This window comes from Naegleria fowleri (genome assembly GCF_008403515.1).
Source record: "Naegleria fowleri strain ATCC 30894 chromosome Unknown tig22, whole genome shotgun sequence".
NCBI lineage: Eukaryota > Heterolobosea > Eutetramitea > Acrasida > Naegleriidae > Naegleria > Naegleria fowleri.
In genome coordinates this window covers 255197-279067 of record NW_025407954.1, presented here as the reverse complement: position 1 = coordinate 279067, position 23871 = coordinate 255197, and the positions used below count along the sequence as shown (strand labels likewise).

At 37.4% G+C, this 23871-nt stretch overlaps 12 protein-coding genes across 12 annotated transcripts in view; 7 read left to right on the top strand and 5 right to left on the bottom strand.

Moving 5' to 3' along the window:
* FDP41_001016 (uncharacterized protein) overlaps nucleotides 1–84 on the top strand; it is a gene marked incomplete at both ends in the record, with an annotated part of 2745 nt that extends 2661 nt beyond the window's left edge. The window contains one exon of the mRNA XM_044700427.1: nucleotides 1–84. This exon is cut by the window's left edge and continues 2661 nt beyond it. Within this exon, the coding sequence (XP_044564576.1) occupies nucleotides 1–84 (84 nt within the window).
* Nucleotides 85–142: 58 nt separating this feature from the next.
* Nucleotides 143–3199, top strand: FDP41_001015 (uncharacterized protein; the record flags this gene model as incomplete). The annotated part of the gene is made up of 1 exon (XM_044700416.1): nucleotides 143–3199. One exon carries the CDS (start codon nucleotides 143–145, stop codon nucleotides 3197–3199), a length of 3057 nt encoding a protein of 1018 aa, XP_044564575.1.
* Nucleotides 3200–3288: 89 nt separating this feature from the next.
* On the bottom strand, nucleotides 3289–6422 carry FDP41_001014 (uncharacterized protein; the record flags this gene model as incomplete). Its single annotated transcript, XM_044700405.1, has 2 exons — nucleotides 3289–6044; nucleotides 6182–6422. The coding sequence occupies 2 exons, from the start codon at nucleotides 6420–6422 to the stop codon at nucleotides 3289–3291; spliced, it is 2997 nt and encodes a 998-aa protein (XP_044564574.1).
* Nucleotides 6423–6538: 116 nt separating this feature from the next.
* Nucleotides 6539–7142, bottom strand: FDP41_001013 (uncharacterized protein; the record flags this gene model as incomplete). Its single annotated transcript, XM_044700394.1, has 2 exons — nucleotides 6539–6697; nucleotides 6792–7142. The coding sequence occupies 2 exons, from the start codon at nucleotides 7140–7142 to the stop codon at nucleotides 6539–6541; spliced, it is 510 nt and encodes a 169-aa protein (XP_044564573.1).
* A 100-nt stretch (nucleotides 7143–7242) lies between these two features.
* FDP41_001012 (uncharacterized protein) lies at nucleotides 7243–8848 on the bottom strand (the record flags this gene model as incomplete). The annotated part of the gene is made up of 2 exons (XM_044700383.1): nucleotides 7243–7916; nucleotides 7969–8848. 2 exons carry the CDS (start codon nucleotides 8846–8848, stop codon nucleotides 7243–7245), a joined length of 1554 nt encoding a protein of 517 aa, XP_044564572.1.
* A 768-nt stretch (nucleotides 8849–9616) lies between these two features.
* On the top strand, nucleotides 9617–12562 carry FDP41_001011 (uncharacterized protein; the record flags this gene model as incomplete). Its single annotated transcript, XM_044700372.1, has 1 exon — nucleotides 9617–12562. One exon carries the CDS (start codon nucleotides 9617–9619, stop codon nucleotides 12560–12562), a length of 2946 nt encoding a protein of 981 aa, XP_044564571.1.
* A 161-nt stretch (nucleotides 12563–12723) lies between these two features.
* On the top strand, nucleotides 12724–15633 carry FDP41_001010 (uncharacterized protein; the record flags this gene model as incomplete). Its single annotated transcript, XM_044700362.1, has 1 exon — nucleotides 12724–15633. One exon carries the CDS (start codon nucleotides 12724–12726, stop codon nucleotides 15631–15633), a length of 2910 nt encoding a protein of 969 aa, XP_044564570.1.
* A 98-nt stretch (nucleotides 15634–15731) lies between these two features.
* On the top strand, nucleotides 15732–17111 carry FDP41_001009 (uncharacterized protein; the record flags this gene model as incomplete). The annotated part of the gene is made up of 1 exon (XM_044700350.1): nucleotides 15732–17111. The coding sequence occupies one exon, from the start codon at nucleotides 15732–15734 to the stop codon at nucleotides 17109–17111; it is 1380 nt and encodes a 459-aa protein (XP_044564569.1).
* A 22-nt stretch (nucleotides 17112–17133) lies between these two features.
* FDP41_001008 (uncharacterized protein) lies at nucleotides 17134–18234 on the bottom strand (the record flags this gene model as incomplete). Its single annotated transcript, XM_044700339.1, has 1 exon — nucleotides 17134–18234. One exon carries the CDS (start codon nucleotides 18232–18234, stop codon nucleotides 17134–17136), a length of 1101 nt encoding a protein of 366 aa, XP_044564568.1.
* Nucleotides 18235–18356: 122 nt separating this feature from the next.
* On the bottom strand, nucleotides 18357–20867 carry FDP41_001007 (uncharacterized protein; the record flags this gene model as incomplete). The annotated part of the gene is made up of 1 exon (XM_044700328.1): nucleotides 18357–20867. The coding sequence occupies one exon, from the start codon at nucleotides 20865–20867 to the stop codon at nucleotides 18357–18359; it is 2511 nt and encodes an 836-aa protein (XP_044564567.1).
* A 304-nt stretch (nucleotides 20868–21171) lies between these two features.
* On the top strand, nucleotides 21172–22257 carry FDP41_001006 (uncharacterized protein; the record flags this gene model as incomplete). Its single annotated transcript, XM_044700317.1, has 1 exon — nucleotides 21172–22257. The coding sequence occupies one exon, from the start codon at nucleotides 21172–21174 to the stop codon at nucleotides 22255–22257; it is 1086 nt and encodes a 361-aa protein (XP_044564566.1).
* A 257-nt stretch (nucleotides 22258–22514) lies between these two features.
* On the top strand, nucleotides 22515–23825 carry FDP41_001005 (uncharacterized protein; the record flags this gene model as incomplete). The annotated part of the gene is made up of 1 exon (XM_044700306.1): nucleotides 22515–23825. One exon carries the CDS (start codon nucleotides 22515–22517, stop codon nucleotides 23823–23825), a length of 1311 nt encoding a protein of 436 aa, XP_044564565.1.
* Between the last annotated feature and the right edge of the window lie 46 nt (nucleotides 23826–23871).

The following is a 23871-nucleotide window of genomic DNA, read 5'->3' as shown; positions in this document are numbered from 1 at the left end:
CATTGTTTGGGATGTTACAAAAAAAGGAGAAGAATTAGAACAACAACTGAAAGCAAAGCAATCTTTGCAAACCCATCAGCATAGCGTAGAGAAATTACAAATTCCTTCTACTTTTGGATCATCCATTCTTGGCTTGAATCAAATGGACATGCTTCAATCTCATCATAACGACAACAAGATCAACCAAATCCCTGATCTTAGTGGTATTCCAAAATTAAACACTCCAAGCAAAGGAGAATGGGGAGAATATGAATCAGAAAAAGAAGAAAAACAAAAGACTCAGAAATCAACAACACCTGCTACCTCGTCAAAGCCTTCAATTTCTGCAACAACGACAAACAACCAAGCTCAAACTCCTTCTGGAAAAGACTTGGCTCAACAAGATGCAAACACATTTGACAATGGGTATGCAGGTGAGTCTGAGCCTTTGAATTTTGCAGATGAAAAGAGAACAAAACGAAAATATACTCGTCGGAAGAAAAAGGACAAGACCGAAGAAGAAGGAAGTAGTAGATACCCAAAATCTGTGGCTAGACATTTCATGACAGACTTTACAAATGATGACGAAGAGGGACCACAATTCAAATTCCTTAATGAAAACTTATTGAATGGAGAATGGCTGGATGACGTTTATTGGGACGACATTGGTCCAAAACCTCCACAAAAGTTGCTTCTTGACATGAATGACAAGTCAATGTTCTTTGTTGAAGCTAATTATCCTGATCAAGCTGAAAAGGAAGAAGCCTTTTATTCCATCGAACAAAACATTTATAACATTTCGAATGACTCCAAATATGAAGGTCAAAAAATTAAGGATCAAGGACAAAAGACAGGTGCAAAAAAGTATACTGTCAAGCACTCACTTCCTGCACTTAGACTTGATCCAGAACTGTACAGAACTCACATTCCTGACGCTGAATTACGTAGACTTCACCATCGAAAAACGAAATTCAAGGCCAATGAAGTCATGCCTGTTCTTTTCAGAAAGCCAAAGAAAGAAAAGAAAAAGTCAAAGAAAAAGAAGGATTTGGAGAAGAAAAAAGACTTGTCCGCTAATGACCACCGTGTAATTCTTATGGAATATGTGGAAGAAAGACCACCACTTTTGAACAATGTGGGAATGGGCACCATGATTATGAATTATTACAAGAAACCAAACTCTGCGTTCGAAAAAGTACCTGAATGTGAAGATGGTATTCCTATCATTGTAGAATCAGAAGATAGCGTACCTCTCATTACTACTCTGGTAGATGGTGAATTTGTGACGACCACTGAAAACAACATGTTTCGTGCTCAAATCTACAAAAACCAAGTCCCTTCAACTGATTTTCTTCTGTGCACTAGAAAGTCAAAGGATGGCAAGACCAAGTTCTACATTCGTGAAATTCCAAGAACTTATACAGTCGGTCATACACAGCCTCAAGTGGAAGTCACTCCTCCAAGAACTCGTGCCTCTGAAAGTTATACCAATAATCGTTTGACTCTTTTCATTTTCCGTTCATTCCTTGACCAAATGAAAAAAGGTAAAAAGCAACTCAAGATTAGAATTGATGATATCAAGGAGGCCTTCCCAGATTTTCCTCATCAAACAATTCGAGAAAGGCTCAAGGCACTTGCTACGTATGACAGAGGAAGTGGTGTATGGACAGCTGATCCAGCAAAGCCAATTCCTTCCGAGGAAGAACTTCGTAATCTAGTTTCTCCTGAAATGGTCTGTATTAATGAGTCCATGTTATCTGGAGATCTAAGACTGAACGACAAAGGAATAGATGATGAGGCGTCCATGGTAGCATTCGAGTTATCTTTTGCAAAGGTCGAGGAGAAGTATCGTGACACCATTCGATTTATTGAACGTGAAAAAATTGAATTACCTTGGGACAAAACTAATAACTTCCATCTCTGTTTTAAGGGTGGTAAAGAAGGCGTAAAATTACAGCTACTTAGCATTGTTCATCAAAACATTACAAATCCAGAAAAGTTGAAACAACTTGTTGATGAAACTGAAAAGAGAATTCAGAGTGAAATTGAAGAAATTTTGCCTTCCATGACAGACACAGAAGCTAAGAGAATCCTCTTGAATAATAAGTACACAGAGGAACAACTAAGAAACATGACCCGTGCCGATCGAAAGATGAATGCGAGAAAGATTTTAAAGCAACAAGGTTATCAACCAGGTGTAGAATATAATCGTGACTCTCTCTTTGATGAAAACAACACCAACGGTGCCATGGATAGTAATGCCATTGACAGCAGAAAGAATGCTAAAGATATTGCTCGTATTAACATCTTTAAAGAAGTACTTCAAGATGTTCTCTTTAGAGAAGCCATGAAACTGGAACATGGCCTAAACTTTTATGAAACTGCTGATGAAGTTATTGATCAACTGGTCGAGAAAAAGCTTGGTCGTTTGAAGGGAGACAAGGAACTCGAGCTTGAAAAGATGGTCGCTACTTCCAAACAGCAAATGTTAAAAGAAATTGAGGAAAGTGCAGAAACAGGAAAGAAAAAACGAGGAAGAAAAAGCAAACAACCAAGTGTCGTAGACGTTGGAAAGCGATATGTTAAAAAGACGACATACATCACCAATGAAGATGGAACTACCACTGAAAAAGTTGAATACATCAAAAATCCAACACAGGTGAGCTATTATGAATCAGTTGTAAAAGGAAAGAGAAGACAAAAACACTTTTTAGGTGCCACTGAAGACGAAGTTTTGTTGGTCGGTCCAAAAGAAAGAGGTAGATTGCAAGCTCTTTCAAGAGAATTCAAAAAGAAGTTCCGTTCTGACAAACAAACAGCTAGCGAAAAGTTAAACCAAGAAAAGAAAAAACGAACAACTGCTATCAAGAATGCCTCGGTGACAACAACCAGAAAGCAACAAACAAAACAAAAGCGACTAAAGAGAGAACAAAAGAAAGAAGAAGAGATGCAAAAGAAGGAAAAGAGAGCTGCCGTCTTGAAGAAGTTGGACTCCAATACTGGAGGTGCCATCATTCTTCCTGATGAATCTTCTTCCTCGTCTAAAAAGAAAGAAAAATCCAAAGACAAGGAGTCTTCGAAAAAGAAAAGTAAATCCTCCAAAGAGGATGCTTTGAAAATTACCATTTCTCCAGCTTCCAACGACAAGAAGAGAAAGGGAGAAGGTTCTTCATCAGCAAGCGCATCTGAAAGTTCAACCAAAAAAACAAAAGTACAATAATAATTGTTAAAACTTTTGCGTTGTTTCAATTTACCTTAAATATAATATAAACTCATCCAACATGGTATGTATCACAGCTTGCAATGATGTTACTGTTGTGTAAATTCCTGATACAAACGTTTGGAGAGCGACTTCCCCACTCGTTTTGTAGAAATATGATCAATGGCTGAAATCAATGGTACATTTTCCAAGGCAGACTCTCCATGTTTCGCAAAAGCAGCACTCAATGATCTATGTGTTGGGAAAATGTTGGTGATACTCTCTGCCACTTGAGCGGAACATCGATCGACAGCTTGGAGTTGTCGTGCAAAGATCTCCTTTTTGGTGACTTCAAAATTCTTCTTACTGAACATTTGGTTGTACTGCGCAACTGTAGGGTTAAAACGTCGTTGACCATCCAGAGGATCTACAACCATGAGTTTGTAAGGTTCAACTCCATTCTCATTAATTAATTCACACAATACTGTGTTAAGATGTTGCAAAAAGGTAATCGAAGTCTCCAACGATGGCGTGTGTTTCACACCAATACCTTCTGCGATCATTTTACACACAACAGTTTCCAAACTTGTACATGATAGTTGATCTTGATCTTTAAATTCTCGTTCTATCAGATAAAAAACATTGGAACATCCACTTTGATTCAATCGAAACTTCTGTTCTCTGTATCTCCCGTCCTTAATACTCGCTGCTAAATCATTAATGTCCTTTCTTTCCACAATAATATCTAAAACGTGTGCATTTGACATGTCCATTGTCGTCGTTTCATTACTATTATTATTATTATTATTGGGCGATCTAACTTGTTGTGCAATCCAAATCATATCTCCCAACCCAAGTTGTGAAACTTCGGCATCAATTCCAGCTCTGCAGAGTTTTTCACAAAATTGTTTTCGATCAGAACCTCTTCCTGTTCGTTCTCTTTGGTCAACAATGAGTTTGATTTTGTAATGTTCTCTTCTTTCACCATGATTGTTGTTGGCACTCTGTGAATGATTGGTTGTTAATTGTTGATGATCACCATTCATGTAATCAGCAAAGTTAATAGGATGGTCATTGGACAGCTCTAAAGCCTCAGATGGTTGTCTTGACGCGATCGTGACAGCAGAGGATGCATGATGACAATTGAAATTTCTTGGAGGAATATACGAAGGTGGTGGCATGATTGTTGTTCCACTATCACCACTCGAACGTCGAGTGTTCTCTCTTTCCTTATTACCATGAGGTTCAACAGCATTTTCATCATCATCATCGAATAGAATTTCTTTTCTCTTTTTTGCTTGATTCTTTTGTGGTCGACGTGCATGTGAATCTGATGTCACTGCATTGGACAAAGACGACGATTCTGGGTTGAATGGAGGTACTGTTTCCAAGTCAAGATTGGACAAAACAAGAGTTTGGCAACTCATACTCACAGGATTACAAGGTTCAGACCATAATTGCTGAGTATTTGATGGTGTGGTTGTTTTGTCTTTTTCACAAGTGGTCCGTTCTAAATCAATTTGAGAGGAATTCTCATTTGATTTCTTCTTTTCATTGATTCTCTTAGTTGTTGACGTGTTAGTAGTAGTGGAAGTACTACTAGTAGGTAATAATTTCTCATCAACGATAAGAGCTTTCAATAAATCTCTTCCAATCTCTTTAACATGTTCCAATCTTCGTTCGTGCACTTGTCCTTGAGCAATGATGCATCCATCACATTCCTTAATTTGAGGTTCATAATCAAATATGACACTCAATAGTTTTTTGCACTGTTGATCAATCTCTCTTGGATATTTACATTGAATCATCAAGACAGGACATCCACTTGTGCTGACACCAAATTTACATTTTTCAATCTTGGATACTTCCTTATTACGATCATCGAGAAAGGTCAATTTCAAAGGGCAATGATCATAATCGTAGAAAATTTCAACTTCATCATTATCTGAAGCATCCTCATCTGAATCATCTGAATCAATACAGAAAATAGGGCATTCTGAAGAAGTAGCAGAGAATGAACGAGAAGTGTGTTGTTGACTATCAGAGAACAACTCTTGACTACTACTGTAGGATGTTGTAGCTCTACTCATTTCATTGTAATTTCTATAATGATTATGATTACTTGATGATGACGGTTGTGACGATTGTGAAAATAGATCCAAATCAAGATCAGCATCAAATTCTTGAGAGGAAAACTCGAGTTGTGAAGAAGAATTTCTTAATTCAGATAACTGTGACGTTTTAGATCTCTTAGAGGGTGCTTTTTTCTTTTTTGTTTTCGATGATTCTTGAGATGCAACTTGTGACGACGAACTTGTTGTTGATGGAACCATTGTTTCCTCTTCTTCCTCGCTGTCGTTATCCTCTTCTTCTGATGAAGAACTGCTTAATTCTTCGTCAGTTTCTTGCCATGAAAATTCTCGACCTTCCAATTCTTTTTCTGCTCTATGAAGTCTTCTTGCGAGTTTTCTTCCTTTTTTTGTCAATGCATATTGTCCTTTTTTTGGACATATCACTAAATCCTTTTGCTTGAGAGTGTTGATTGAGCTCCATGCTGTTTTATGAGAATTATTGGTAGGTATTTCCATTGGTGTTTCTATGAGTGTTTCACAAATTGAAATGATAATCTTTTTCGAAGCAGTTTCACAATTTTTTTCTTTTGAATTTCTATAAATTGAAATCATGATGGCCCATGCACCTGTTTTAAACTTGGGAATATAATTTCGTGTGGATTTCTTTTTTGATGTGATCGTTGTAGAGTAATTGCTTGTCTCTGTTAAGTTGTTTTCATTGGTTGTATCTTGTGTTGTTGGAGGTGTCCCTAAATTAATATTATTATCTTTTAAATATTTATCAATTGTCAGAGCTATGTAAGATCAATAATAATCACCACCATTGAATATAAATTGAAAGATTATATCCAAAAATAGAAATAAATTGTAGGATGGATTTAAATTGTTGTGGTCATGACGACGAGATATTCAAAGATGAATGAACACTCACCAGTTTTGGGACCAATTCCTTTCAGTGTTTTAGCTTCTTCTCCACTGTACAACTTTTTCGGATATTGTTCCAGAGATGAAATGGCTTTCCTCAGTGAATATTGTTGTTTAGGCTTGTTCGAATATCTTTTCAATTCATTTTCGAGGCAACGAATGATTTCTGGGTTCAATATTCGACCAACCGGAACCGAGGTGGACGATGATGATGAGGCAAGTCCTGGAGTTCTTCTATTTGCTGGCATTTTTTCTTTTTAAACATTTGAAAGGCGGCAACCGTTAAAAATATCAAATATTATTTATTGGAGGATGTAACAACATCACACAACTCGTTATAATGAACTCAAAAGTGTTGAAAAAACTATCGTTGTCTTTCAATCAGTAGTAATAAATCATCTCGGACCTGTGTCAATATTTTCCCAAGTAAATTCAACCCCTTCCATTGAGATTTGTCATGTATGCGTTCATCATTATCTGAAAGTCCAATTCCCCATATTGAATCATCAGGATTGGTTTCCACCTTTTTCATTGCCAATATATTCATCATGATCATTGAACAAATTGTCAAAATTCACACAAATTCAGAATGACACATGTGAAGGCAAATGACTTACAAATTCCACATTTCCTAATCGGAATAATTTCTCTCTTAACTCATGATTTTGCGAAAATTTATAATAATTTCCTTCGTAGACGATTTTTTCCTTGTTGCTATCCCACAATTCAGCGTTGAATCCTTTGGCTTTCCTTCCCAATTCTTTTTGTTGGACAGGATCTGTGGTTTGCAATATTTGTTTTGCTGTCTCATCATCTCCAAAGAGTTTTGCTTTGCGATACATCATGTACTGCTCTGAACAATTGAATGTGATGATTTCTGTAGGACTGATCTGAACTTGGAAAGGAGCAATGATCCATTGAGATAACAGATCATCATCACAGAAAAACCAAAATTTTCGAGATTCCATTTTTTATCTGTTGTTGTGTGATTCAAATGAAGTTTGAATTCACATTCATGACGCATTCAGTGGTATTCTATATTATACATAACAGGTATTTCATGAGTGTTCACTTTTCGGTGGCCACATGTACTCCATTCCACGATTCTGGAGGAGGATACTTTAAATATGACTGACATCTCTCAAGCATGATCATTGCAGCATAATCCTCAGGGAATTTCTCCAGGAATCGAGAGAGTTCTCGCTCTGCAACAGCGAATTGTTTCTTAAGATAGTATTCTTCAATGATTGTATTATACATTTCACAGTATTCAACTTTTTTGGGATCAAGAGATTCTTTTCGAGACGACCCTGGAAAACATGTTCTGGCGACAATTTCAAACACCTTAACTCCTTTTGTTTTTCCCTTAACGGCCACAACGTCCAGAATTCTAAATAAGAAATTTGTTTTTACAATTTCATAGCATGCCTCAGAGACCATAATGTTGGTACCATATTGCTTGTTCAGACCTTCTAATCTCGAAGCAAGATTTACATGGTCACCTAAACATGTGTAGGAGTATCTGTATGAGCTACCAATGTTTCCAATCAATACATTTCCACATGAGCAACCAACACGAGTATACAAGGTTGGCTTTCCTTCCTTCTCCAACTGATCATTGAAGGGTGTTAACGCTCCTTGCATTTCATACGCAGCATTACAGCAATGAAAAACATAATTTTCGAAAGTGTTTGGAGCACCAAACAATGCCATAAGAGAATCTCCAATGTATTTATCCAATACTGTGATAGACATGAATATATGTTGTCACTATTGAGACAAACATCAACTTACCGCCCATATTTGAATATACCACGCCTGATGTGATTTCGAAATATTTTCCAAGCATGGAAATTAAGGATCGTGGGTCAGAGCTTTCACATATAGTTGTGAAATTCTTAATATCAGAAAATAGGATACCAATGTGTTTCTGAGAGACTCCAAGCTCGAAATATGCCTGATTCTCTTCAACGACAAATCCTTTCACAATTTCTTTTGGCACATATTTCATAAATGCTTGAACAGCATGAGCCATTTTCTCAAAATGGTGCTGCAACTTTTTAACTTCATGAAAAACGATTGGTTGCTTTTTCCTTGGCTCTGTTTCGTTTAATTGAGCAATCTCTTGCATGTCATAGCCAAGCCTATGGAGAGGAGTTGTTATAGTAATGCTTACTAATACAGCTACAAATAATGATAACACAAGGACAATACCATCCACTATGAGAGTAATATTTCTAAATTTTGTTACAGGATCCATGAAATCATCCACTGACATCATGATTACTATCTTCCAATTCAAATTGTGGGTATCCTCCACTTCGTTCATCAATACTAGATATGTATTGTCACGTACAGTATACTTGTTGACCTCTGTGTTTTTCACACCCTTGAGATTGGAGCCATACTTATTGAAGAGTTGTTTACCAACCAAAGCGACATCTGTAATATTGCTTTCACTCAGAGTTTTCCGTTCAAGCTTGTGAGGATAATCACGATTAAATATATAGAGGATCTCGTTTTCGCTTGAACATGCCACCATTTCTGATGTTAAAGAAGATATTAGATATATTCTTGAGTTAGGACTAATTGTGATAGATCTAAGATAGATATTAATGTCTTCGACTGTTAGATCTGTGGTAATCACATAATCCAGAGTTGTTGAATTTAACATGACAGTATAATATGCTGTTATCCACACAGAATCTTGGTTGGTAGCATACAGCTCGCTAAAAACATTGCTTTTCGCTTGTTTGGATGCTGTCCACCACTCAAAGCTATCCAAAGAAAATTGTTGGATTGGTGTGTCAAACTGCAACGAGTAGCTGAAGTTGTTGCTGGAAATTGGAAAAATTCCATAGTACCAATCGATGAGGGACAAACAAAACTTGATCGAGAAGAGATGAGAACACGTAGATTTACAACAATTTTTGTGTTTTGATTTTTCTCTACGGTGAAGAGGTTCCAGTTGTGTTGAACGATAAGGATCAAGGCTGGAAGCTAAGGGATGTATCGGCATCACAGTGATAGACTTTGTCGTCATATTTTCGGAAGGATTATTATTGTAAATATCATGTCGACACGAAAAAAGGCGGTTGATGGTTGGAGGGCTTTATTGAGGCGCCCTTCTACAAGTTCAAGATGCTCCACATGTGTAACCCAGGATGAGACTCATCTCCTGAATGGCAACACAACCAATTCGAGAACTTGGATGTGAAACTCGCTGCTTCGTCAAGGTTTCTTTGCCATCAAAAAAAATTCAAGCTTGTCGGCTTGTGTGGAAGACCAAACTTGATACTCTTATTGTTGTGGGTTTTGGGGTTGAGTACCATTCTAAAAAGAGATAATTGCGAGAACGTGTGATATTGTTCGTTCTCATTCGTAATCCATTGTCAGGCTCTTAGTAATTGCCTAATTTTTTTACTTTGTATAACGGATCATCATGTCGGAACCGAAAGAACAAATAGATCTTGTTGTATCATCATCATCAGCAACAACAAATCAACAACCACAAAACTCCAATAACCCCAAGGATAAGGTTGTGTTTATTTACGTTCTAGATACAGAACAAAACGATGATGAGAAACAACAGCCAACCGAATTGCCCCAGTCACAGGAATACCAGCGCATATCCTGTTATGCTCACTATCACGTATTGAGCACCCTTTTAATCATGGGATGTAAACAAAGTGATGCAGCAGAAATTTCGGATTTAGTCTTCAAATGGCTTTCCGAAGCAAAAACCAACCTTTTGCTTCAAAAACACAAACAACAGCTTTCCGAACGATCAAAACATTCTTCCGAAGACGACGAGTACTTAGAAGAGATCAACAATCACGTTGATACCAACAATTATTCATCAGATGTAAATATTTATTCTACTTCCGATCGTGATGAATCAACTGCCACCTTCTCCCACCAACACTCCAACAACCATTCATCAAATCATACATCAACCCCAAGAGAGAGTGCTTCTTCTTTTGCCTCTTCGGTTGCAAAGAATTCTACAGTTGCTCTCGACGTTGTGGTGGACAACTCAAGTAGCTCCTCAGAGGGAGACACCAGCGAGTCCGAACGAGAGGACGACAAGGAAAACACGACACTACACGACTTTATTGATTCACCTCCTACAAACTCTGTGGTTGCAGCAAACAAAATTTCACTCCATAATTACGATTGTTCAAGCCACCAAAATCCATCCTCTGGCGATGATCAGAACAACTCAAAAAGGTCGAAAAAGAAAAAGCACCACCGAAAACACAAAGTGTCTTCTCGATCACCCTATGACAGCGGAAATGATATTGATGACTCTGATCACGAAAACAATGATCACAATGATGACATTTCACTTTCACCAAATAATGACAAGTTGATCTCAACATCATCTTCTCAATGCTTCGTACCAAAATTTTCGTCAGACTCGAGTGCTCCTCTCTCAGTCCCCATAAAACATCACCTGTCTGACTCTCAAAACGAAATGAAAAATGGAAGCTTACCCAGTATTAACGTTCTTGGGTCATCTCCAAATAATCCCAATATCATTTCCTCAAAGAAGAGAATTCTCAGATACGACAAACACGTGAAAAGCAAATCGTATCTAATTAGAGAGATCACATATATGCTTAAACAAAATGCTTCCATTACGAAAAATCACAGAAAAAAATATGACAGAGCGTTCGTTGTTTTCCTTACACGAAATCAATTTCAAGAAATTATTAGAATAGCTCTCAATGTTTTTGGGTATAACAGAGCAAATAGAATAAGAGATTTTACGATTGCTTGTTCTATACAAGAAAGAAAAAGACCTCTCATCATTTTGTTTGGAGGAACATCGGGTACTGGAAAAAGTACATTGGCTTCTTTGATTGCCTCCCGTTTAGGAATTACCAAAGTACTTTCGACTGATAACATAAGACACATGTTGAGAGCATTTATTTCTAAAGATGAAGAGCCAGTACTGTTTGCATCAACCTACCATGCAGGAGAAGCATTGCTTACCACTGAAGAAGGAAAAGCACTTAAGGATAAAGTCACTCCAGAGGAGTTGACAGTAGAGGGTTTCAGAAGACAATGCAAACTCGTTATTGAACAATTAGAAAAAATTATTGAGCAATCGATCGAGCGAAATGAGGGTCTCGTTGTGGAGGGAGTGCACTTACTCACTGATTTCATTGTAGATTTGATGAAGAAGCATCCCACATGCATTTTGCCATATATCATTTACATCAGCAACCAACAAAAGCACAAAGAAAGATTTGCCATTAGAGCCAAGTACATGACACTCGAGCCAAGAAACAACAAGTATGTCAAGTACTTCCAAAACATTCGGCAAATCCAAAAATATTTATATGATCGTGCTGAAGTGTATAACGTACCAAAAATTGATAACACCAACATTGACCGTTCTATTGCTGCTATACATGGAAGCGTATTTAAGTCAATGAAAATGGTGTTCGAAGGAAAGAAGTTGTTCAACTTTGAGACTGGAAAATGCTCATCCGTGCATCCCAAGGCACTTTTCGATAAGAAACACCAACATTGGTCTTCAAAGAGAATGTTACAAGCTCTACAAAAGAAACGGGAATCTCTAGAAATTAAGAGCTTCTCAGAGAGTGCTTCATTGACTGCACCTTCTTCATCAAACAATGATTTTGGTGCTGAGGCGACATCAAAGGTTCCATCTTCGTTACAAACAACCACAGCAACAACAACAATAGAGAGTGTGAAATTAAGCTCAAATGTGTCTATTTCAGCTTCTACAAATGATCTACAACAGACAACTCAAGAACCACTAACATCGAGTGTTGATGATGTGATTGTTTCGGCGATGCAACTTAACGAAGTTAGGGAGAAACAGTCAAAAGCACAAACCTCTGTGCTGAAAGAAACTGCAAGCAGTAGTTCGAGTAGCGACGAAGCAGAAGGGGTTGACGATAAAGCTTCAATTAGCAGCAGATCCAGGAGGAATAAGAAAAACTCAGTAATCAAAAAACATGCAGTTACCTTCAATAACGTGGTTGCGAATAGTGAAAGTTCGCTCGTTTCAGACATGAGTGAAAAAGCTGAAACAGAGGCTGTTTCTACTACCAGTACTGTGCAAGCCCAGACCCTATCTCAACAAACATCAGACAGCAAAGATGAATCCTTGTCTCACATGAAGGTCATTTCTGCTCTTAAAAAGAAGAAGAAAAAATTAATGCTTGAAGATGACAATTCACCATTAGCTCATCGTCCTGAAAGCCCAGAAGATCATTGCAGTACTCCCCAACACACGGATACTGAATCCAGAAAATACAATTACTATACAACAAGTGAAGGCGTTTGCAGTTTATCAGAAAGAGACCAAGATAGCGAAATTGGACCTTGGATTGAAATGGACACAAGTTAGATGTCTTCTTCTTGTCAAGAGTGTATAAAAAGAGAATGAGAAAGCAACGATCAAAGATTGCCTTCAAAGCGTTGTGAGAACCGATTGCCTCCAATTAAGTTTTCGGTCGATCAATTAATTGGAAACTTGTTAGACAACAACAAATAAATCCAGCAACAAAAATGGCCAACTCGACCGATGGTGATCGTCCTGTCGGTGCACACCATGAACAAACAAACGAAGAGGACGACAAAAACAACGAAACGTTGAAAAACATAGATAGTAAAAGTACATCCAGAACAACATTGTTACTGGGTGATGATCAACCTCAATATTCAATATCAACATCATCTTCCGATAGCATCGAAAGTACCAATAACAACATCATTACAGAACAACAAGAGCTTGAACAACCATCATCACTCCGTAATGATGTAGTCATATTGCCTGTTATTGCGACATTAAACCCCGCTCAACATGCTGCTGTCGGAGGAAAGCAACCAACATTTTCAACGATGAACAACAACAACAATACTCATCACCAGCGATCCATACACTCAACAACTTCATCATCCTCTTCAAATCATCTCGCTTTGGATGCTGAATGTGATGGAACATCAAGTATTAGTGGTTACTCGATGGCTGCAGGAACAAACAACAACCGAGCTGAGGAAGATATAATTTCTGCGACCAGTGATGAAACAATTCCGAATGGAACACTACTGATAGATGATATTGTTTTTTCATCCATGCAGACAACAACTCCCTCTTCTGTTGTTAATAATAACAATGACCTCCTACTAGATATTCATACTAATTCTACACCACCAGCAAACCCCAACAATGCCTCTTTGCAAGTTGATCAGTCTTATCATTCTTTATCTGGATGCTCTTCTCCCAACACAACAACCATACCTGAAATTAAACCACCACCAACCTTACCATCGATCAAAGTCACTCACGACGACAATAGGGAGTACAAAACTCCAAATACGACAAATATATCACCAGAGAATGACTCCAAAAAATCGAGAATAGTGTCACATCGTCGAGGGAGTAATACTTCAACAGAAATTAGCATAAAATCGAATATATCAGAAGAAAAAAATCGTAAAAGGAAGGAAGCCTTGACAGCTGTTCACAGAAATTCGTACAGCCTGTCTGAGCACATTAAGGCTCCACGTACTGGAGAAGAACATAGAAATCATATGAATCTTTCTCCTAGATCAAAAGACTACGCACTTGTTAGATTTACTGAAGATAATATTGACACAAAAGATGTGAATTTATCTGCCAGACTAACTTCACCCAAAATTTCCGAGTCAGGTGGTAACAACTTTTTATACTCTTCTCCTGCTTTGATCAATTTAGGAACCAATGTGTTACTCTCTGTAAAGAATTCAAATAGTACTGAGAAATCTGACAGTAATCTCAAAAACGATTGCCTCGTCATGAAGCTTCCTGATTTGGTTTTACTTCATATTTTTACCTTTCTAGGAATTCAATATGTCGAGGACAATAATTACAACTTAGTTTGCAAGAGATGGTACATGACTCTTTGCATGGATTGCCTTTGGAGAGAGCGATATTTAACATTTTTTAACTCAAAACATATTCAAAACAACTCCATGTTGTTGTCATATTCTCACGATTTTGATTTTCCTCAACGTAACAAATTCCGTTTCCACTTAATACGTCTCAGAAAAAAGAAATACTTTCTGAAGCAACGAATACTATTACAGAATAGACATGAAAATTCGAGAAAATATCTTTTATTTAATTCACTTGTGCTCAATCCACTAGTGGCCATAGTTTGCTTTATGATTTCTACAATTACATTTGGATTGCAAGAAGATGGAGTTATTGCCAAAAACGATAAGAACACCCTATTATTCGTTTTCTTACCATTTTTCGCTTCTTTTTTATTCTCAATTGTTGGAAATATTTCATTGGGTTTGCGAGAGACCATATTCTGCAAACATGGATTTTATGATGCTTCACACTTTATTCATTTTGTTGCAATTGTTTTAGGGCAGTACACATTCTATTTTTGCGCCTTTCTATTCGGTCTCAAATGGTTTTGGTTCAAGACTTCTCTTTGGACATCATTTTCAATACCTTGTCTATGTGTTTATACATTATTTGTTGGCTTTTGCTTTGCATATATTTTGCATAAATATGTGCGAAGGAGGTTACAATTTGCAGATATGTTAAAAGAACGACCTAGTTTGAAAGTGAATACACCAGATTATTTCTATTTTGCTTACAAGATCCGTGCGCATAAGAGAAGAGAGTTCTATTCAAAAGCAAAATATATTTCGCAGCCATATGACGAAGACTTTATTGAATTTTCAGAAGATGAGGCATCTAATGGTACTGAAACTGAAGAAGATGATGACGGTGACTATGAAGATACCTTTGACGATTCCACTGCTTTCGATGATGAAACAGAGTCAGCATCCAAATGTACAAGAACTGACGAAATGGTCTCAACACCAAAAGCCAGAGAAAGAAAAAAGGAAGCGCCTAAAATTACAGTGTTTCAAGAATTTGAAAATCAAGCTCATAAGCAACACATTACAGACATTTCTACACTTACCATTCTGACATTTATTTTCGTCATATTAGTGATGATTGGAGTACAAATGCTTCTCATACCCTTAAAAATAGATGGCATCATTTCAGAGCCTTGGAGAACTGTATTCACACCATGTTGGCTGATCATGTTCATTTTGATTTGTGGATTACCTGCATGGATTACCTGGGAAATTGCAACAAAAACCAATCTGGATAAGAAAACCATTAGTGTCTCTGTGGATGTGATTAGTGACGAATCTGGTAAAAAATCAAAGATGAAGTATGAGCCAGATCAACAGCAACATTATGCCTTCTTTACCTTTGGAGCATGTCCACTGTGTATCACCATTCCATTATTGATATCCTTAATTGTTTTGGTTTCTACTTTGGATGGAGCTAACATTCCCTTTGTTGTATCTGCTTCACTCTTTGCATTTTGGGAGTTTGTTTTTGGTGGCCTCTATTTAATGATCGTGACTCCCTATACTCTTGCTAGAAACGTTTGGGATGTGTAATTTGGAAAAGCCATGCTTCACTTGATCTCTCTAGTGGGAATTGCAAGAAGGATAAACTTTTCCTTTTTTTCAGGGAAACAATCAAAAAAATTATTGACATGATCTCATCCACCTCGGGACTTAAAAAGAGAACGAACCGATGCTCTTCGTCGTTAGTGAGTTCCTCGGATCTTTCAGAATTGGATCCGCCCAAAAAGTTAAAATCAAATGATTGGTTTGAATTGAATGACTACGATCCACACAGAGAGGGAGATCATCATCTCGCATCATCATTTCAAAATCTCGAATGGATGGATGACCTTGTGTGTTCTCACATTCTTCAATTTCTCTCTCCGAGACTAATTTTTCTACAGTATCGACGAGTGTGTAAACAATGGCTTGCATTTTCCCGACGATTGAAATATTCTTTTAGAAATATTGAGAATGAAGAAGAATTTAATTTCCTTCGAAAATTCCTCAAGATGGGATATCAAATCAAGGATTTAGAAGTGTCACACATAACCACGATCGAGATGGAAGAATGGGATGACTTGTCGCGATCATTGATGAAACATGCAAGACTGACTTGCTTGAAAATCACAAAATGTAAAATAATAGATGCATGCATCCACAAAATATTCTCTCTTCAGAATACCACTCAACAACTCACACAACTTGATTTGCAAGGAAATTCAATTTCGAATGAAGGAGCTCAAACAATATCTCGTTGTCAACATTTAAACAAATTGACCTATTTAAATATTTCAATGAACTGCATGATTGGAGATGAAGGGATTCATGAATTGACGACAAGTGGAATGTTAGAAAATTTACAAAGTTTTATTTTACAAAGAACGAACTGCAGTGTTCGTGGTGTGAAAAGCGTCGCATTACTGAACAATTTGACACATCTAGATATGTCCAAAAACTCAATCTCTGCAGAAGGTGTTTCAAATTTAGTGCAAAATGTAGTATTGTGTCTAAATTTGAGAGTTCTGAAAATGTGCCATTGTGGTTTACGATCGGCAGGCATCAATTCACTCGTTTCTGCAGAGTTTCATTTCACAAATTTAAGGCATCTCGATTTGGAATGGAATCGACTGGAAGATGAAGGAATTCAAACACTTTCCTCGAGCCCTTTGTTGAAACAAGTGAGATACTTAAATTTAAAGTTAAATGGACTTAGTGATAAAGGAGCTCAATGCATAGCAGACAGCAGGTATGTCATCTCTCTGACGGCTTTAAATTTGGGACAAAACAGAATTTCGAATGTTGGTGCTTTGGCTTTGTTAAGGAGCGAGGTGCTTCGGCCCAGGCTTCAAATGTTAAACTTGGAATTGAATAACATTAATGAAAACAAGAAAGTCGAGAACCAATTAAAGCAAGAACCAAATTACGATGAGGAATTATGTGACCGAATGAATTCGAGGGTGGAAGAGCACCTCACGGTGTGCTTACTCAAAATAAAAGTTGATTTTTTCTTTTGGGCTGGTTTTTAATGCTCTGGATCGCCCTCTCTGTTTATTCATTGAAAGCTCTGTTAATATATTCCACATGTCCACATTCTTCAAATCCAAATTTTCGATGATAAATTTCTTTCGCTGATCCAACAGCTGTCAAAGTCACACAATTCATCTCATACTCGAAAAACGCTCTTTCCATCATAATTTTTGTCATGTATTGTGCTAATCCTTGTTGTCGAAATTGAGGACGAACAGTCACATCATGCAAGAAGGCACTTTTCGCCTTTCTACCATAAAACATGGCACAACACGAAACTGGAGCATTACATGAAGAAATTTCACTCTTCGCATGGACAATAAATCGTTCCACAAATTTTTCATTTTCTTCACCATTTTGGTTACGTGAAGGAATGACGAATTTCGCAGTCTGATAAAATTTAACATCTTTCATATTGGGTTCATCGCCGTACGCAATTTTGTGAGTTTCACTGTACAGCTTGACATTGTTCAAATAGCTTTTGGAAGACTTGTCCAAAAATTCGACATGTGAAACAATGGAAGGAATTGAAATTTCACGACTTGAGCCTAACAATGAGTGGCAATACATGTCCTTGGTGACATACATGGCCGTTGTCACTTCAACATGTCGAGGTTGTGTCTTGTTGATTTCATTAATTTTCTCTTTCAATTTTGTGTACAATGAATTGTTTTCAGGAATGGGAATTAAAAAAGAAAATTTAAAATTGCCCATAAAAGGAATAGATTTTTCTTGAATTATTGAAAGAGCCTTCTTCAATAATTCTTCTTGTTCCTTCTCACCATCCTCATCATCATTTAAAAACAAGGAAATCATAATTAAATTTTTCCACATTTGATGTGAATTCATTGTCTTGTGACTCACAATTGTGAATTCTTTCCAAAACAATTGCTCATCATCCTCTTGAAGAGTACTTCTCCGATCGGAGGAATTAAGAGTGGAACCAAATGAGAGGATACACTCACGAGAAACTTGTTGAACCATATTCGTATTCGGAGAGAGTTCTGGTTCAAATTTGTGAATCGTGTCTTCGTTTTGCTCCTTTCCGAAACTAGTGACAAACATGTGAATTGCATCTTGCATGGTTCGAGCAAGATAAAAATCTTTGGTGTTTGGAGACATTTTTTTTCGAGTTCAATCCGAGTTCTTTGAGACTTTTGTAACATCCTCATCATGATGGGTATCATTGTTAATATAGTATTGTAGTATTGTTGTTGTTTATGTACATAGTGATGTGACATTGGCTAAAGAATGATCGCAGAGCTCTTTTGAGTTAAGGTTGTGACAAGATGAGTAATCACCTCGTTCCAATCAATGCATGGGAAAATAAAGCTAAGGGGTAAGGGTGATGATCTGAAATGCACAATTAAATTCCAGAACAGAACTGGATGTTGCCAAACTAATGCAGAGTCAGCTTTGACATCATGCGAAACTAGATTGTCAATTTCTTTCCTTAATACAAGAGGAGAGAGATATTCAACACTTGTGATTAATTGAGTTGTAGTTTGTTGTTCTTCTGTTGAAGCGCTGTCAAGTGTAAAGTAGACTTCAAATCGAGGAACAAAAGGTTTCTTACACATGGAACATTGTGTGGTGTAAGTTTGTGCACTCTTTAAATTCCAACCTGTTCTAATTTCGTTCTCATTACACATGTGATGGCAATGATAACATTCAGAGTGAGTATTGAATGAAAATCTGTTGAAATAATTGCTATTACTCAGCTCGTCGAATAACATGTTTGATATTCCCAGTTTGGAATTGTTGCTACTGCTACTGATGAATGGCACATATCTTGGAGATGTGTCTGTGGAGGAAGAGTTTGGCATTCCATGTCCTGAAAGGGATGACAGTGTGGTAATACATGCTTTCCATGAGAGGTTAATTTCGTTGTCTGACTTGATTTCTGACTCTGAAACTAGTAATTGAGAATATTCTCGTTTCGTGAACAAACCATGATCGAAAGAGGTTGGAAATCGAGAGTAAATGTATGGCTCGGTGGTGGCAGGTAAGTTGCTTAAATCTGGGGACAGACTCATCAAGGTTTTCGAGATAGAATAATTTTTGGTAATAAAGTGAAGAGGTGTCTTTTTGAATCGAAATGCATCCTTATTGTTCTTTTCAATAATGTGTTCATCAAATAGCAATACTTCATGCTGATTGGTTTTTTCCAGACGATCTAGTAAAAATCTTTCGAAGGACTGTGTCTGTAAGAAGATGGTCATAAAGGGCTGAGCTTGTTCTGGAAGAAAAGCAATAAAAGATTTTTTTCTGAAGTGTGCTTCCAAATCCAAGTTGATCAAGTATTCCTTATCTGTATCGTCAACGTCTTTAAAATAGGTTCTATATCTACCGAAGAGATTGACGAAAAAATTAAAAAACGCAAGGCGTACCTCCTTAGTAGGGAACACATAACTCTCTCCTGTAATAGGATCAATATCATCTGGCAATGGAGCCATGGAATATGCTAAATCATAGAAATGTCTCTTCTCGACACTTCGGGATGAGTCAACTCTGCATTTTACAATATCTGACAAGGTTTTTTTCAGTTTAGATTTTTGTTTCTCTGGAAGGTTGGGTATAGATTGTTGCTTGTTGCAAACTATGAGATTATTATCAAGATCAATTTGAAATACGTCCGCTGGTATCTCAATATTAGTAATGGATTGTCGTTGTATACCCATAATGAATGGAACAGGAGCAAATAAGAATTCAGCACACTTGGCTGGGAGCAAAGGAATATAAATGTGATGCCACTTAAAGGGAAATAAAAGTTGACAAATAATCTCGGCAACAGGTGTTAAAATACCAACGTGCTCCGAAATGAATAAAATTTTTCGTTCTTGCAAAATCAAGTCAAATAGAATTAATATATTGTCCAGTGACAAAACGCTAAATAATAGTTCAAAATCAAGTTCTGCTAACGGCAGATCATTGGGTGGTGGTCGTGTAATATAAATTTCTTTGTCTCCAATGCTGTAATGTACTTGTACCTTTCCCTGAGATGGAAGTGGCACTTCTGACACAAAATTGCTGATAAATCTTTCAATTGGAATCTTGGATGGAGTAATACTAATACGGTACATTTGGGTTAAAAAGAATTTAAATACATTGTAAAATGGATAGTGAGATATGATACAAATGCTCTTGCTCATGTAAATGGTTGAGGATTTTCGTTCTGTTTTGATTGGATCAAAAACAACAGAGATTAAATCTTCATCAACTTGAGCTTTTCGAGAAGGAAGCATCAAATCATCTAAATTATATTCCTCCCATACATTCAAGCAAGCACCATACGTCTTGTTACCATCAGACCCTGTCAATACAAATGTAAAGAACGATGGTAATGTGCATTCATCAACCGAAATGCTAATTTCTCCACTCGGGAAGCAAAATAACGGAATTTCATTGGATAATGGATAATTAGGAAAATCTTCCTTCGGATATCGATCCAGTATGATGGGTTTCTTCACCTTATCCGTAAACAATATTTGATTAGAATTAAATTCATTTGTACTTGTACTTGTTGTTACATCCTCCAAATCATGATTTTCTCCATCTTGCTCTCCATCCTTCTCATCTTCAGTCTTGAGAGGACCATCTCTGAATAGGATCCTCTTTTCATCACCACCCATCATCGGAACAGTCGTAGTAGTAGTAGTGGCAGTGCTGGTGCTGGTGCTGGTTGTAATTAAGTGGTCTCTCGGATCCAAATTCGTACCCACAACGGCCAAGTAGTCCACCAGCCGTGTCGTCATTTTTTTTTCTTTTGTTGTTGTGTTGTCCAGAGTTGGAAACTCACCAAGAGTTTTATGGAATCCGATTGTCATCGATCAACACCTCGTTGTCATATGACAACGGCTAGTTTGTGATTTACAATTTTGTGAGGTTTTATAAGAGGAAGAGGTTGTTTCAATCAACCTCGAAAATATACTCTGAGATCGTACATGGTTAAAGGTACGAATTACACACTAAGGAAAAGAGGAAGAGCTCTTAACACGACACATGCACAATGAACTTTTAATTCTCAAACAGATCTCTCTTGGTTCCAAGTTCCAAAAAATGTCTTCTGGAGAACACTCGCTGGTGGCCTTTATTCAAAGCCTTTGGAATGATCCAACTTTGAGTGATTTTGAGATTCGCATCCAATGCAAACAACAAACAAGTAGCAAGTGCTACTGCTCATTGGTTTTCAAAAAAGAAGAGAACGATGATCATTGTCCTTCCACTGCTTTTCATGTTCATCAGTTAGTGTTGCAGCAATCTCCGATATTTGCAAAATATTTTCGGTGCGATGAATATCACAACAAGTTTTACATATTTCAATGTGATGGATGTGATGAAATGGAACGATTGATGGCAAGTGTTGAATTTGCTTTCAAATTAGTATATGGCTATTCGTTTACAGAGTTATTGAATCGTTTTTGCAGTAGTGTGGTGGCTGTGGAAAAAGTGATTGACCTTTTGATGGAATTCCAGTTTTATCATGTTTTGAGAGATGTGGTGAATGATCTCAAGCAAGAGATGAATTCAACAGTAGAGAGTGCACCAGAAACAGTATCTTTAATATCAACACGATGGATGACATTGTGGAGAACATTCTTTAGACTGAAATTAAAATATTGCAACCATCAGCAAGAAATAGATCAATTCCTTCAAAGCATCATGGCACATTGGTCATGTGTTTTAAATGTTGCTCTCAATGAAGAACCTGGAAACTCATTATGCGAACATAGGTTGGATAGCCTTGTGAAAGAATTATCATGTGAAGAGCTTGAAGCTTTTTTGAATCAAATTCCTTTTGATATGTGGAACACAGTGAAGATTACTGATCTTCTCTTGGCTTGGATGAAAAGTGACATTCCCAATCGAGCTTCAAAAGTTGGACATGTGTTAAACGCCATCAAGCATAAAATGCAGTGCTTCATTTTCTCAAAAGATCATCCACCAGTACCAACCATCTCAGGATTTGCAAACAAGCTCAACCCAAAGGTTCCACCTCCTCCTCCTACTCTGTCACGTTCATTTCAACAACAGCCGCAAAGATTCCCTCAAAGCGTGATCGATATTATTAACCCACCTCATTCGAAACATCCTCTCTTAATGGAGGAGAATTCTGATGATGACGATTGGGACGATGATTGGTAATTTGAATCAAGCATTGAGGTCACGCCAGCAGTAAATTATTATAAAACCTTTTACATATAACTCTTAGGTTGAATTTATTTGCATTTCTGAATTCTATTGTGTTTCAATTAACAAAGACTCTGATCGCGCGTCTTAAGGGAGATCAACCGAATTGAAAGTAAGCACTGATCAGTGCTTAACAAGATCAGTGCTTTGTTCCGTTTGTTGTTTTTGTTCGCCTTTAAATCAACACTTTGAAAGTAAAAAATAAGACACGAATGCCTGCATCGGATAATGTGTTGGGCGATTCGGAATCCACCGATTCTCAGTATGATCTTCCACCACCAGTGGTGATTGATTTTGGAAGTGGGGTCTTTAAGGCTGGATTAGCTGGAGAGGAAATACCTTCGTGTTGCTTTCAGAATGTTGTTGGATTGCCTCATCTTGAAGATGAACGAGAAATTGTGGAGAGATACCGAAAGCTTCATATGAAACGACTTCGTCGTTTGGGAAAGACGTCCATAATAACGGAAGAGGCAAAAGAAGAAGGAGAGCAAGAAAAAACCAAACAACTCACCGAAGATGATGATTACCTTGATGAAGAATATATTGTGGGTGATAAGGCTCTTGAATCCAGACATTCTCATACACTCTTCTATCCGATGGAGAAGGGTCGTGTGGTGGATTGGGAGCAAATGGAATTCCTTATTGAATATGCCTTGTTGGACGTACTGGATGTGGAGCTTCAGGAAACGCTCATTCTGATCACTGAAAATCCCATGATGACGAAATCCGAGAAGGAAAAACTTGCCGAGTGTTTGTTTGAGGTGTTTGAAATTGCTGGCTTGTCCTTCATGCCTCAACCTCTTCTTTCATTGTATAGTGTTGGAAAAACAACGGGATTGGTGATTGATTCTGGTGATTGCATCACTCATACTGTGCCAGTCTATGAGGGATATATTATTGATTATGCTATGCGTCATTTAGATTTCGGAGGAAGAGATGTTACTCATTACTTACAGCGATTATTGTATGGAAAGGGATATCGATTTGCATCCTCTTCAGAACATCATTTCGTAAGGGAAATTAAGGAGAGTATGGCCTATGTGGCCACGGATTACGAAAAGGAATTGAAAAAGCCAATTACGAGTCTGCAACAAAATTATGAATTACCAGATGGCCAAATCATCAAGCTTGATGAGGAATTATTCTCTTGTACTGAACTCTTGTTTAATCCATATCTTGTTGGAAAGGAAGCTCCGGGATTGGCTGATCTTGTGTTTGACACTTTTAAGAGTTGTCCTATTGATGTCAGAAAAGAATACTATTCCTCAATCATATTGAGTGGAGGAAATACACTGCTAAAAGGCTTCCAAGAACGAACCAAGATTGAATTGGAGAATAATGAAAAAAGTTTTAAGCCATTCAGGGTGATTGCAGATCCTATGAGACAATTTGGTGCCTGGATGGGTGGTTCGGTGATTGCAAGCTTACCCTCCTTTGAAAACGTTGTGGTGACCTTTGAGGATTGGGATGATTATGGTACCAAGAGTCTCTACCTCAAAGATAAGAGTTTTGCTATTCATTAGTTCAACTTGCAAGAAGTTTGATGACCATTCAAACAAGTTTCGCATT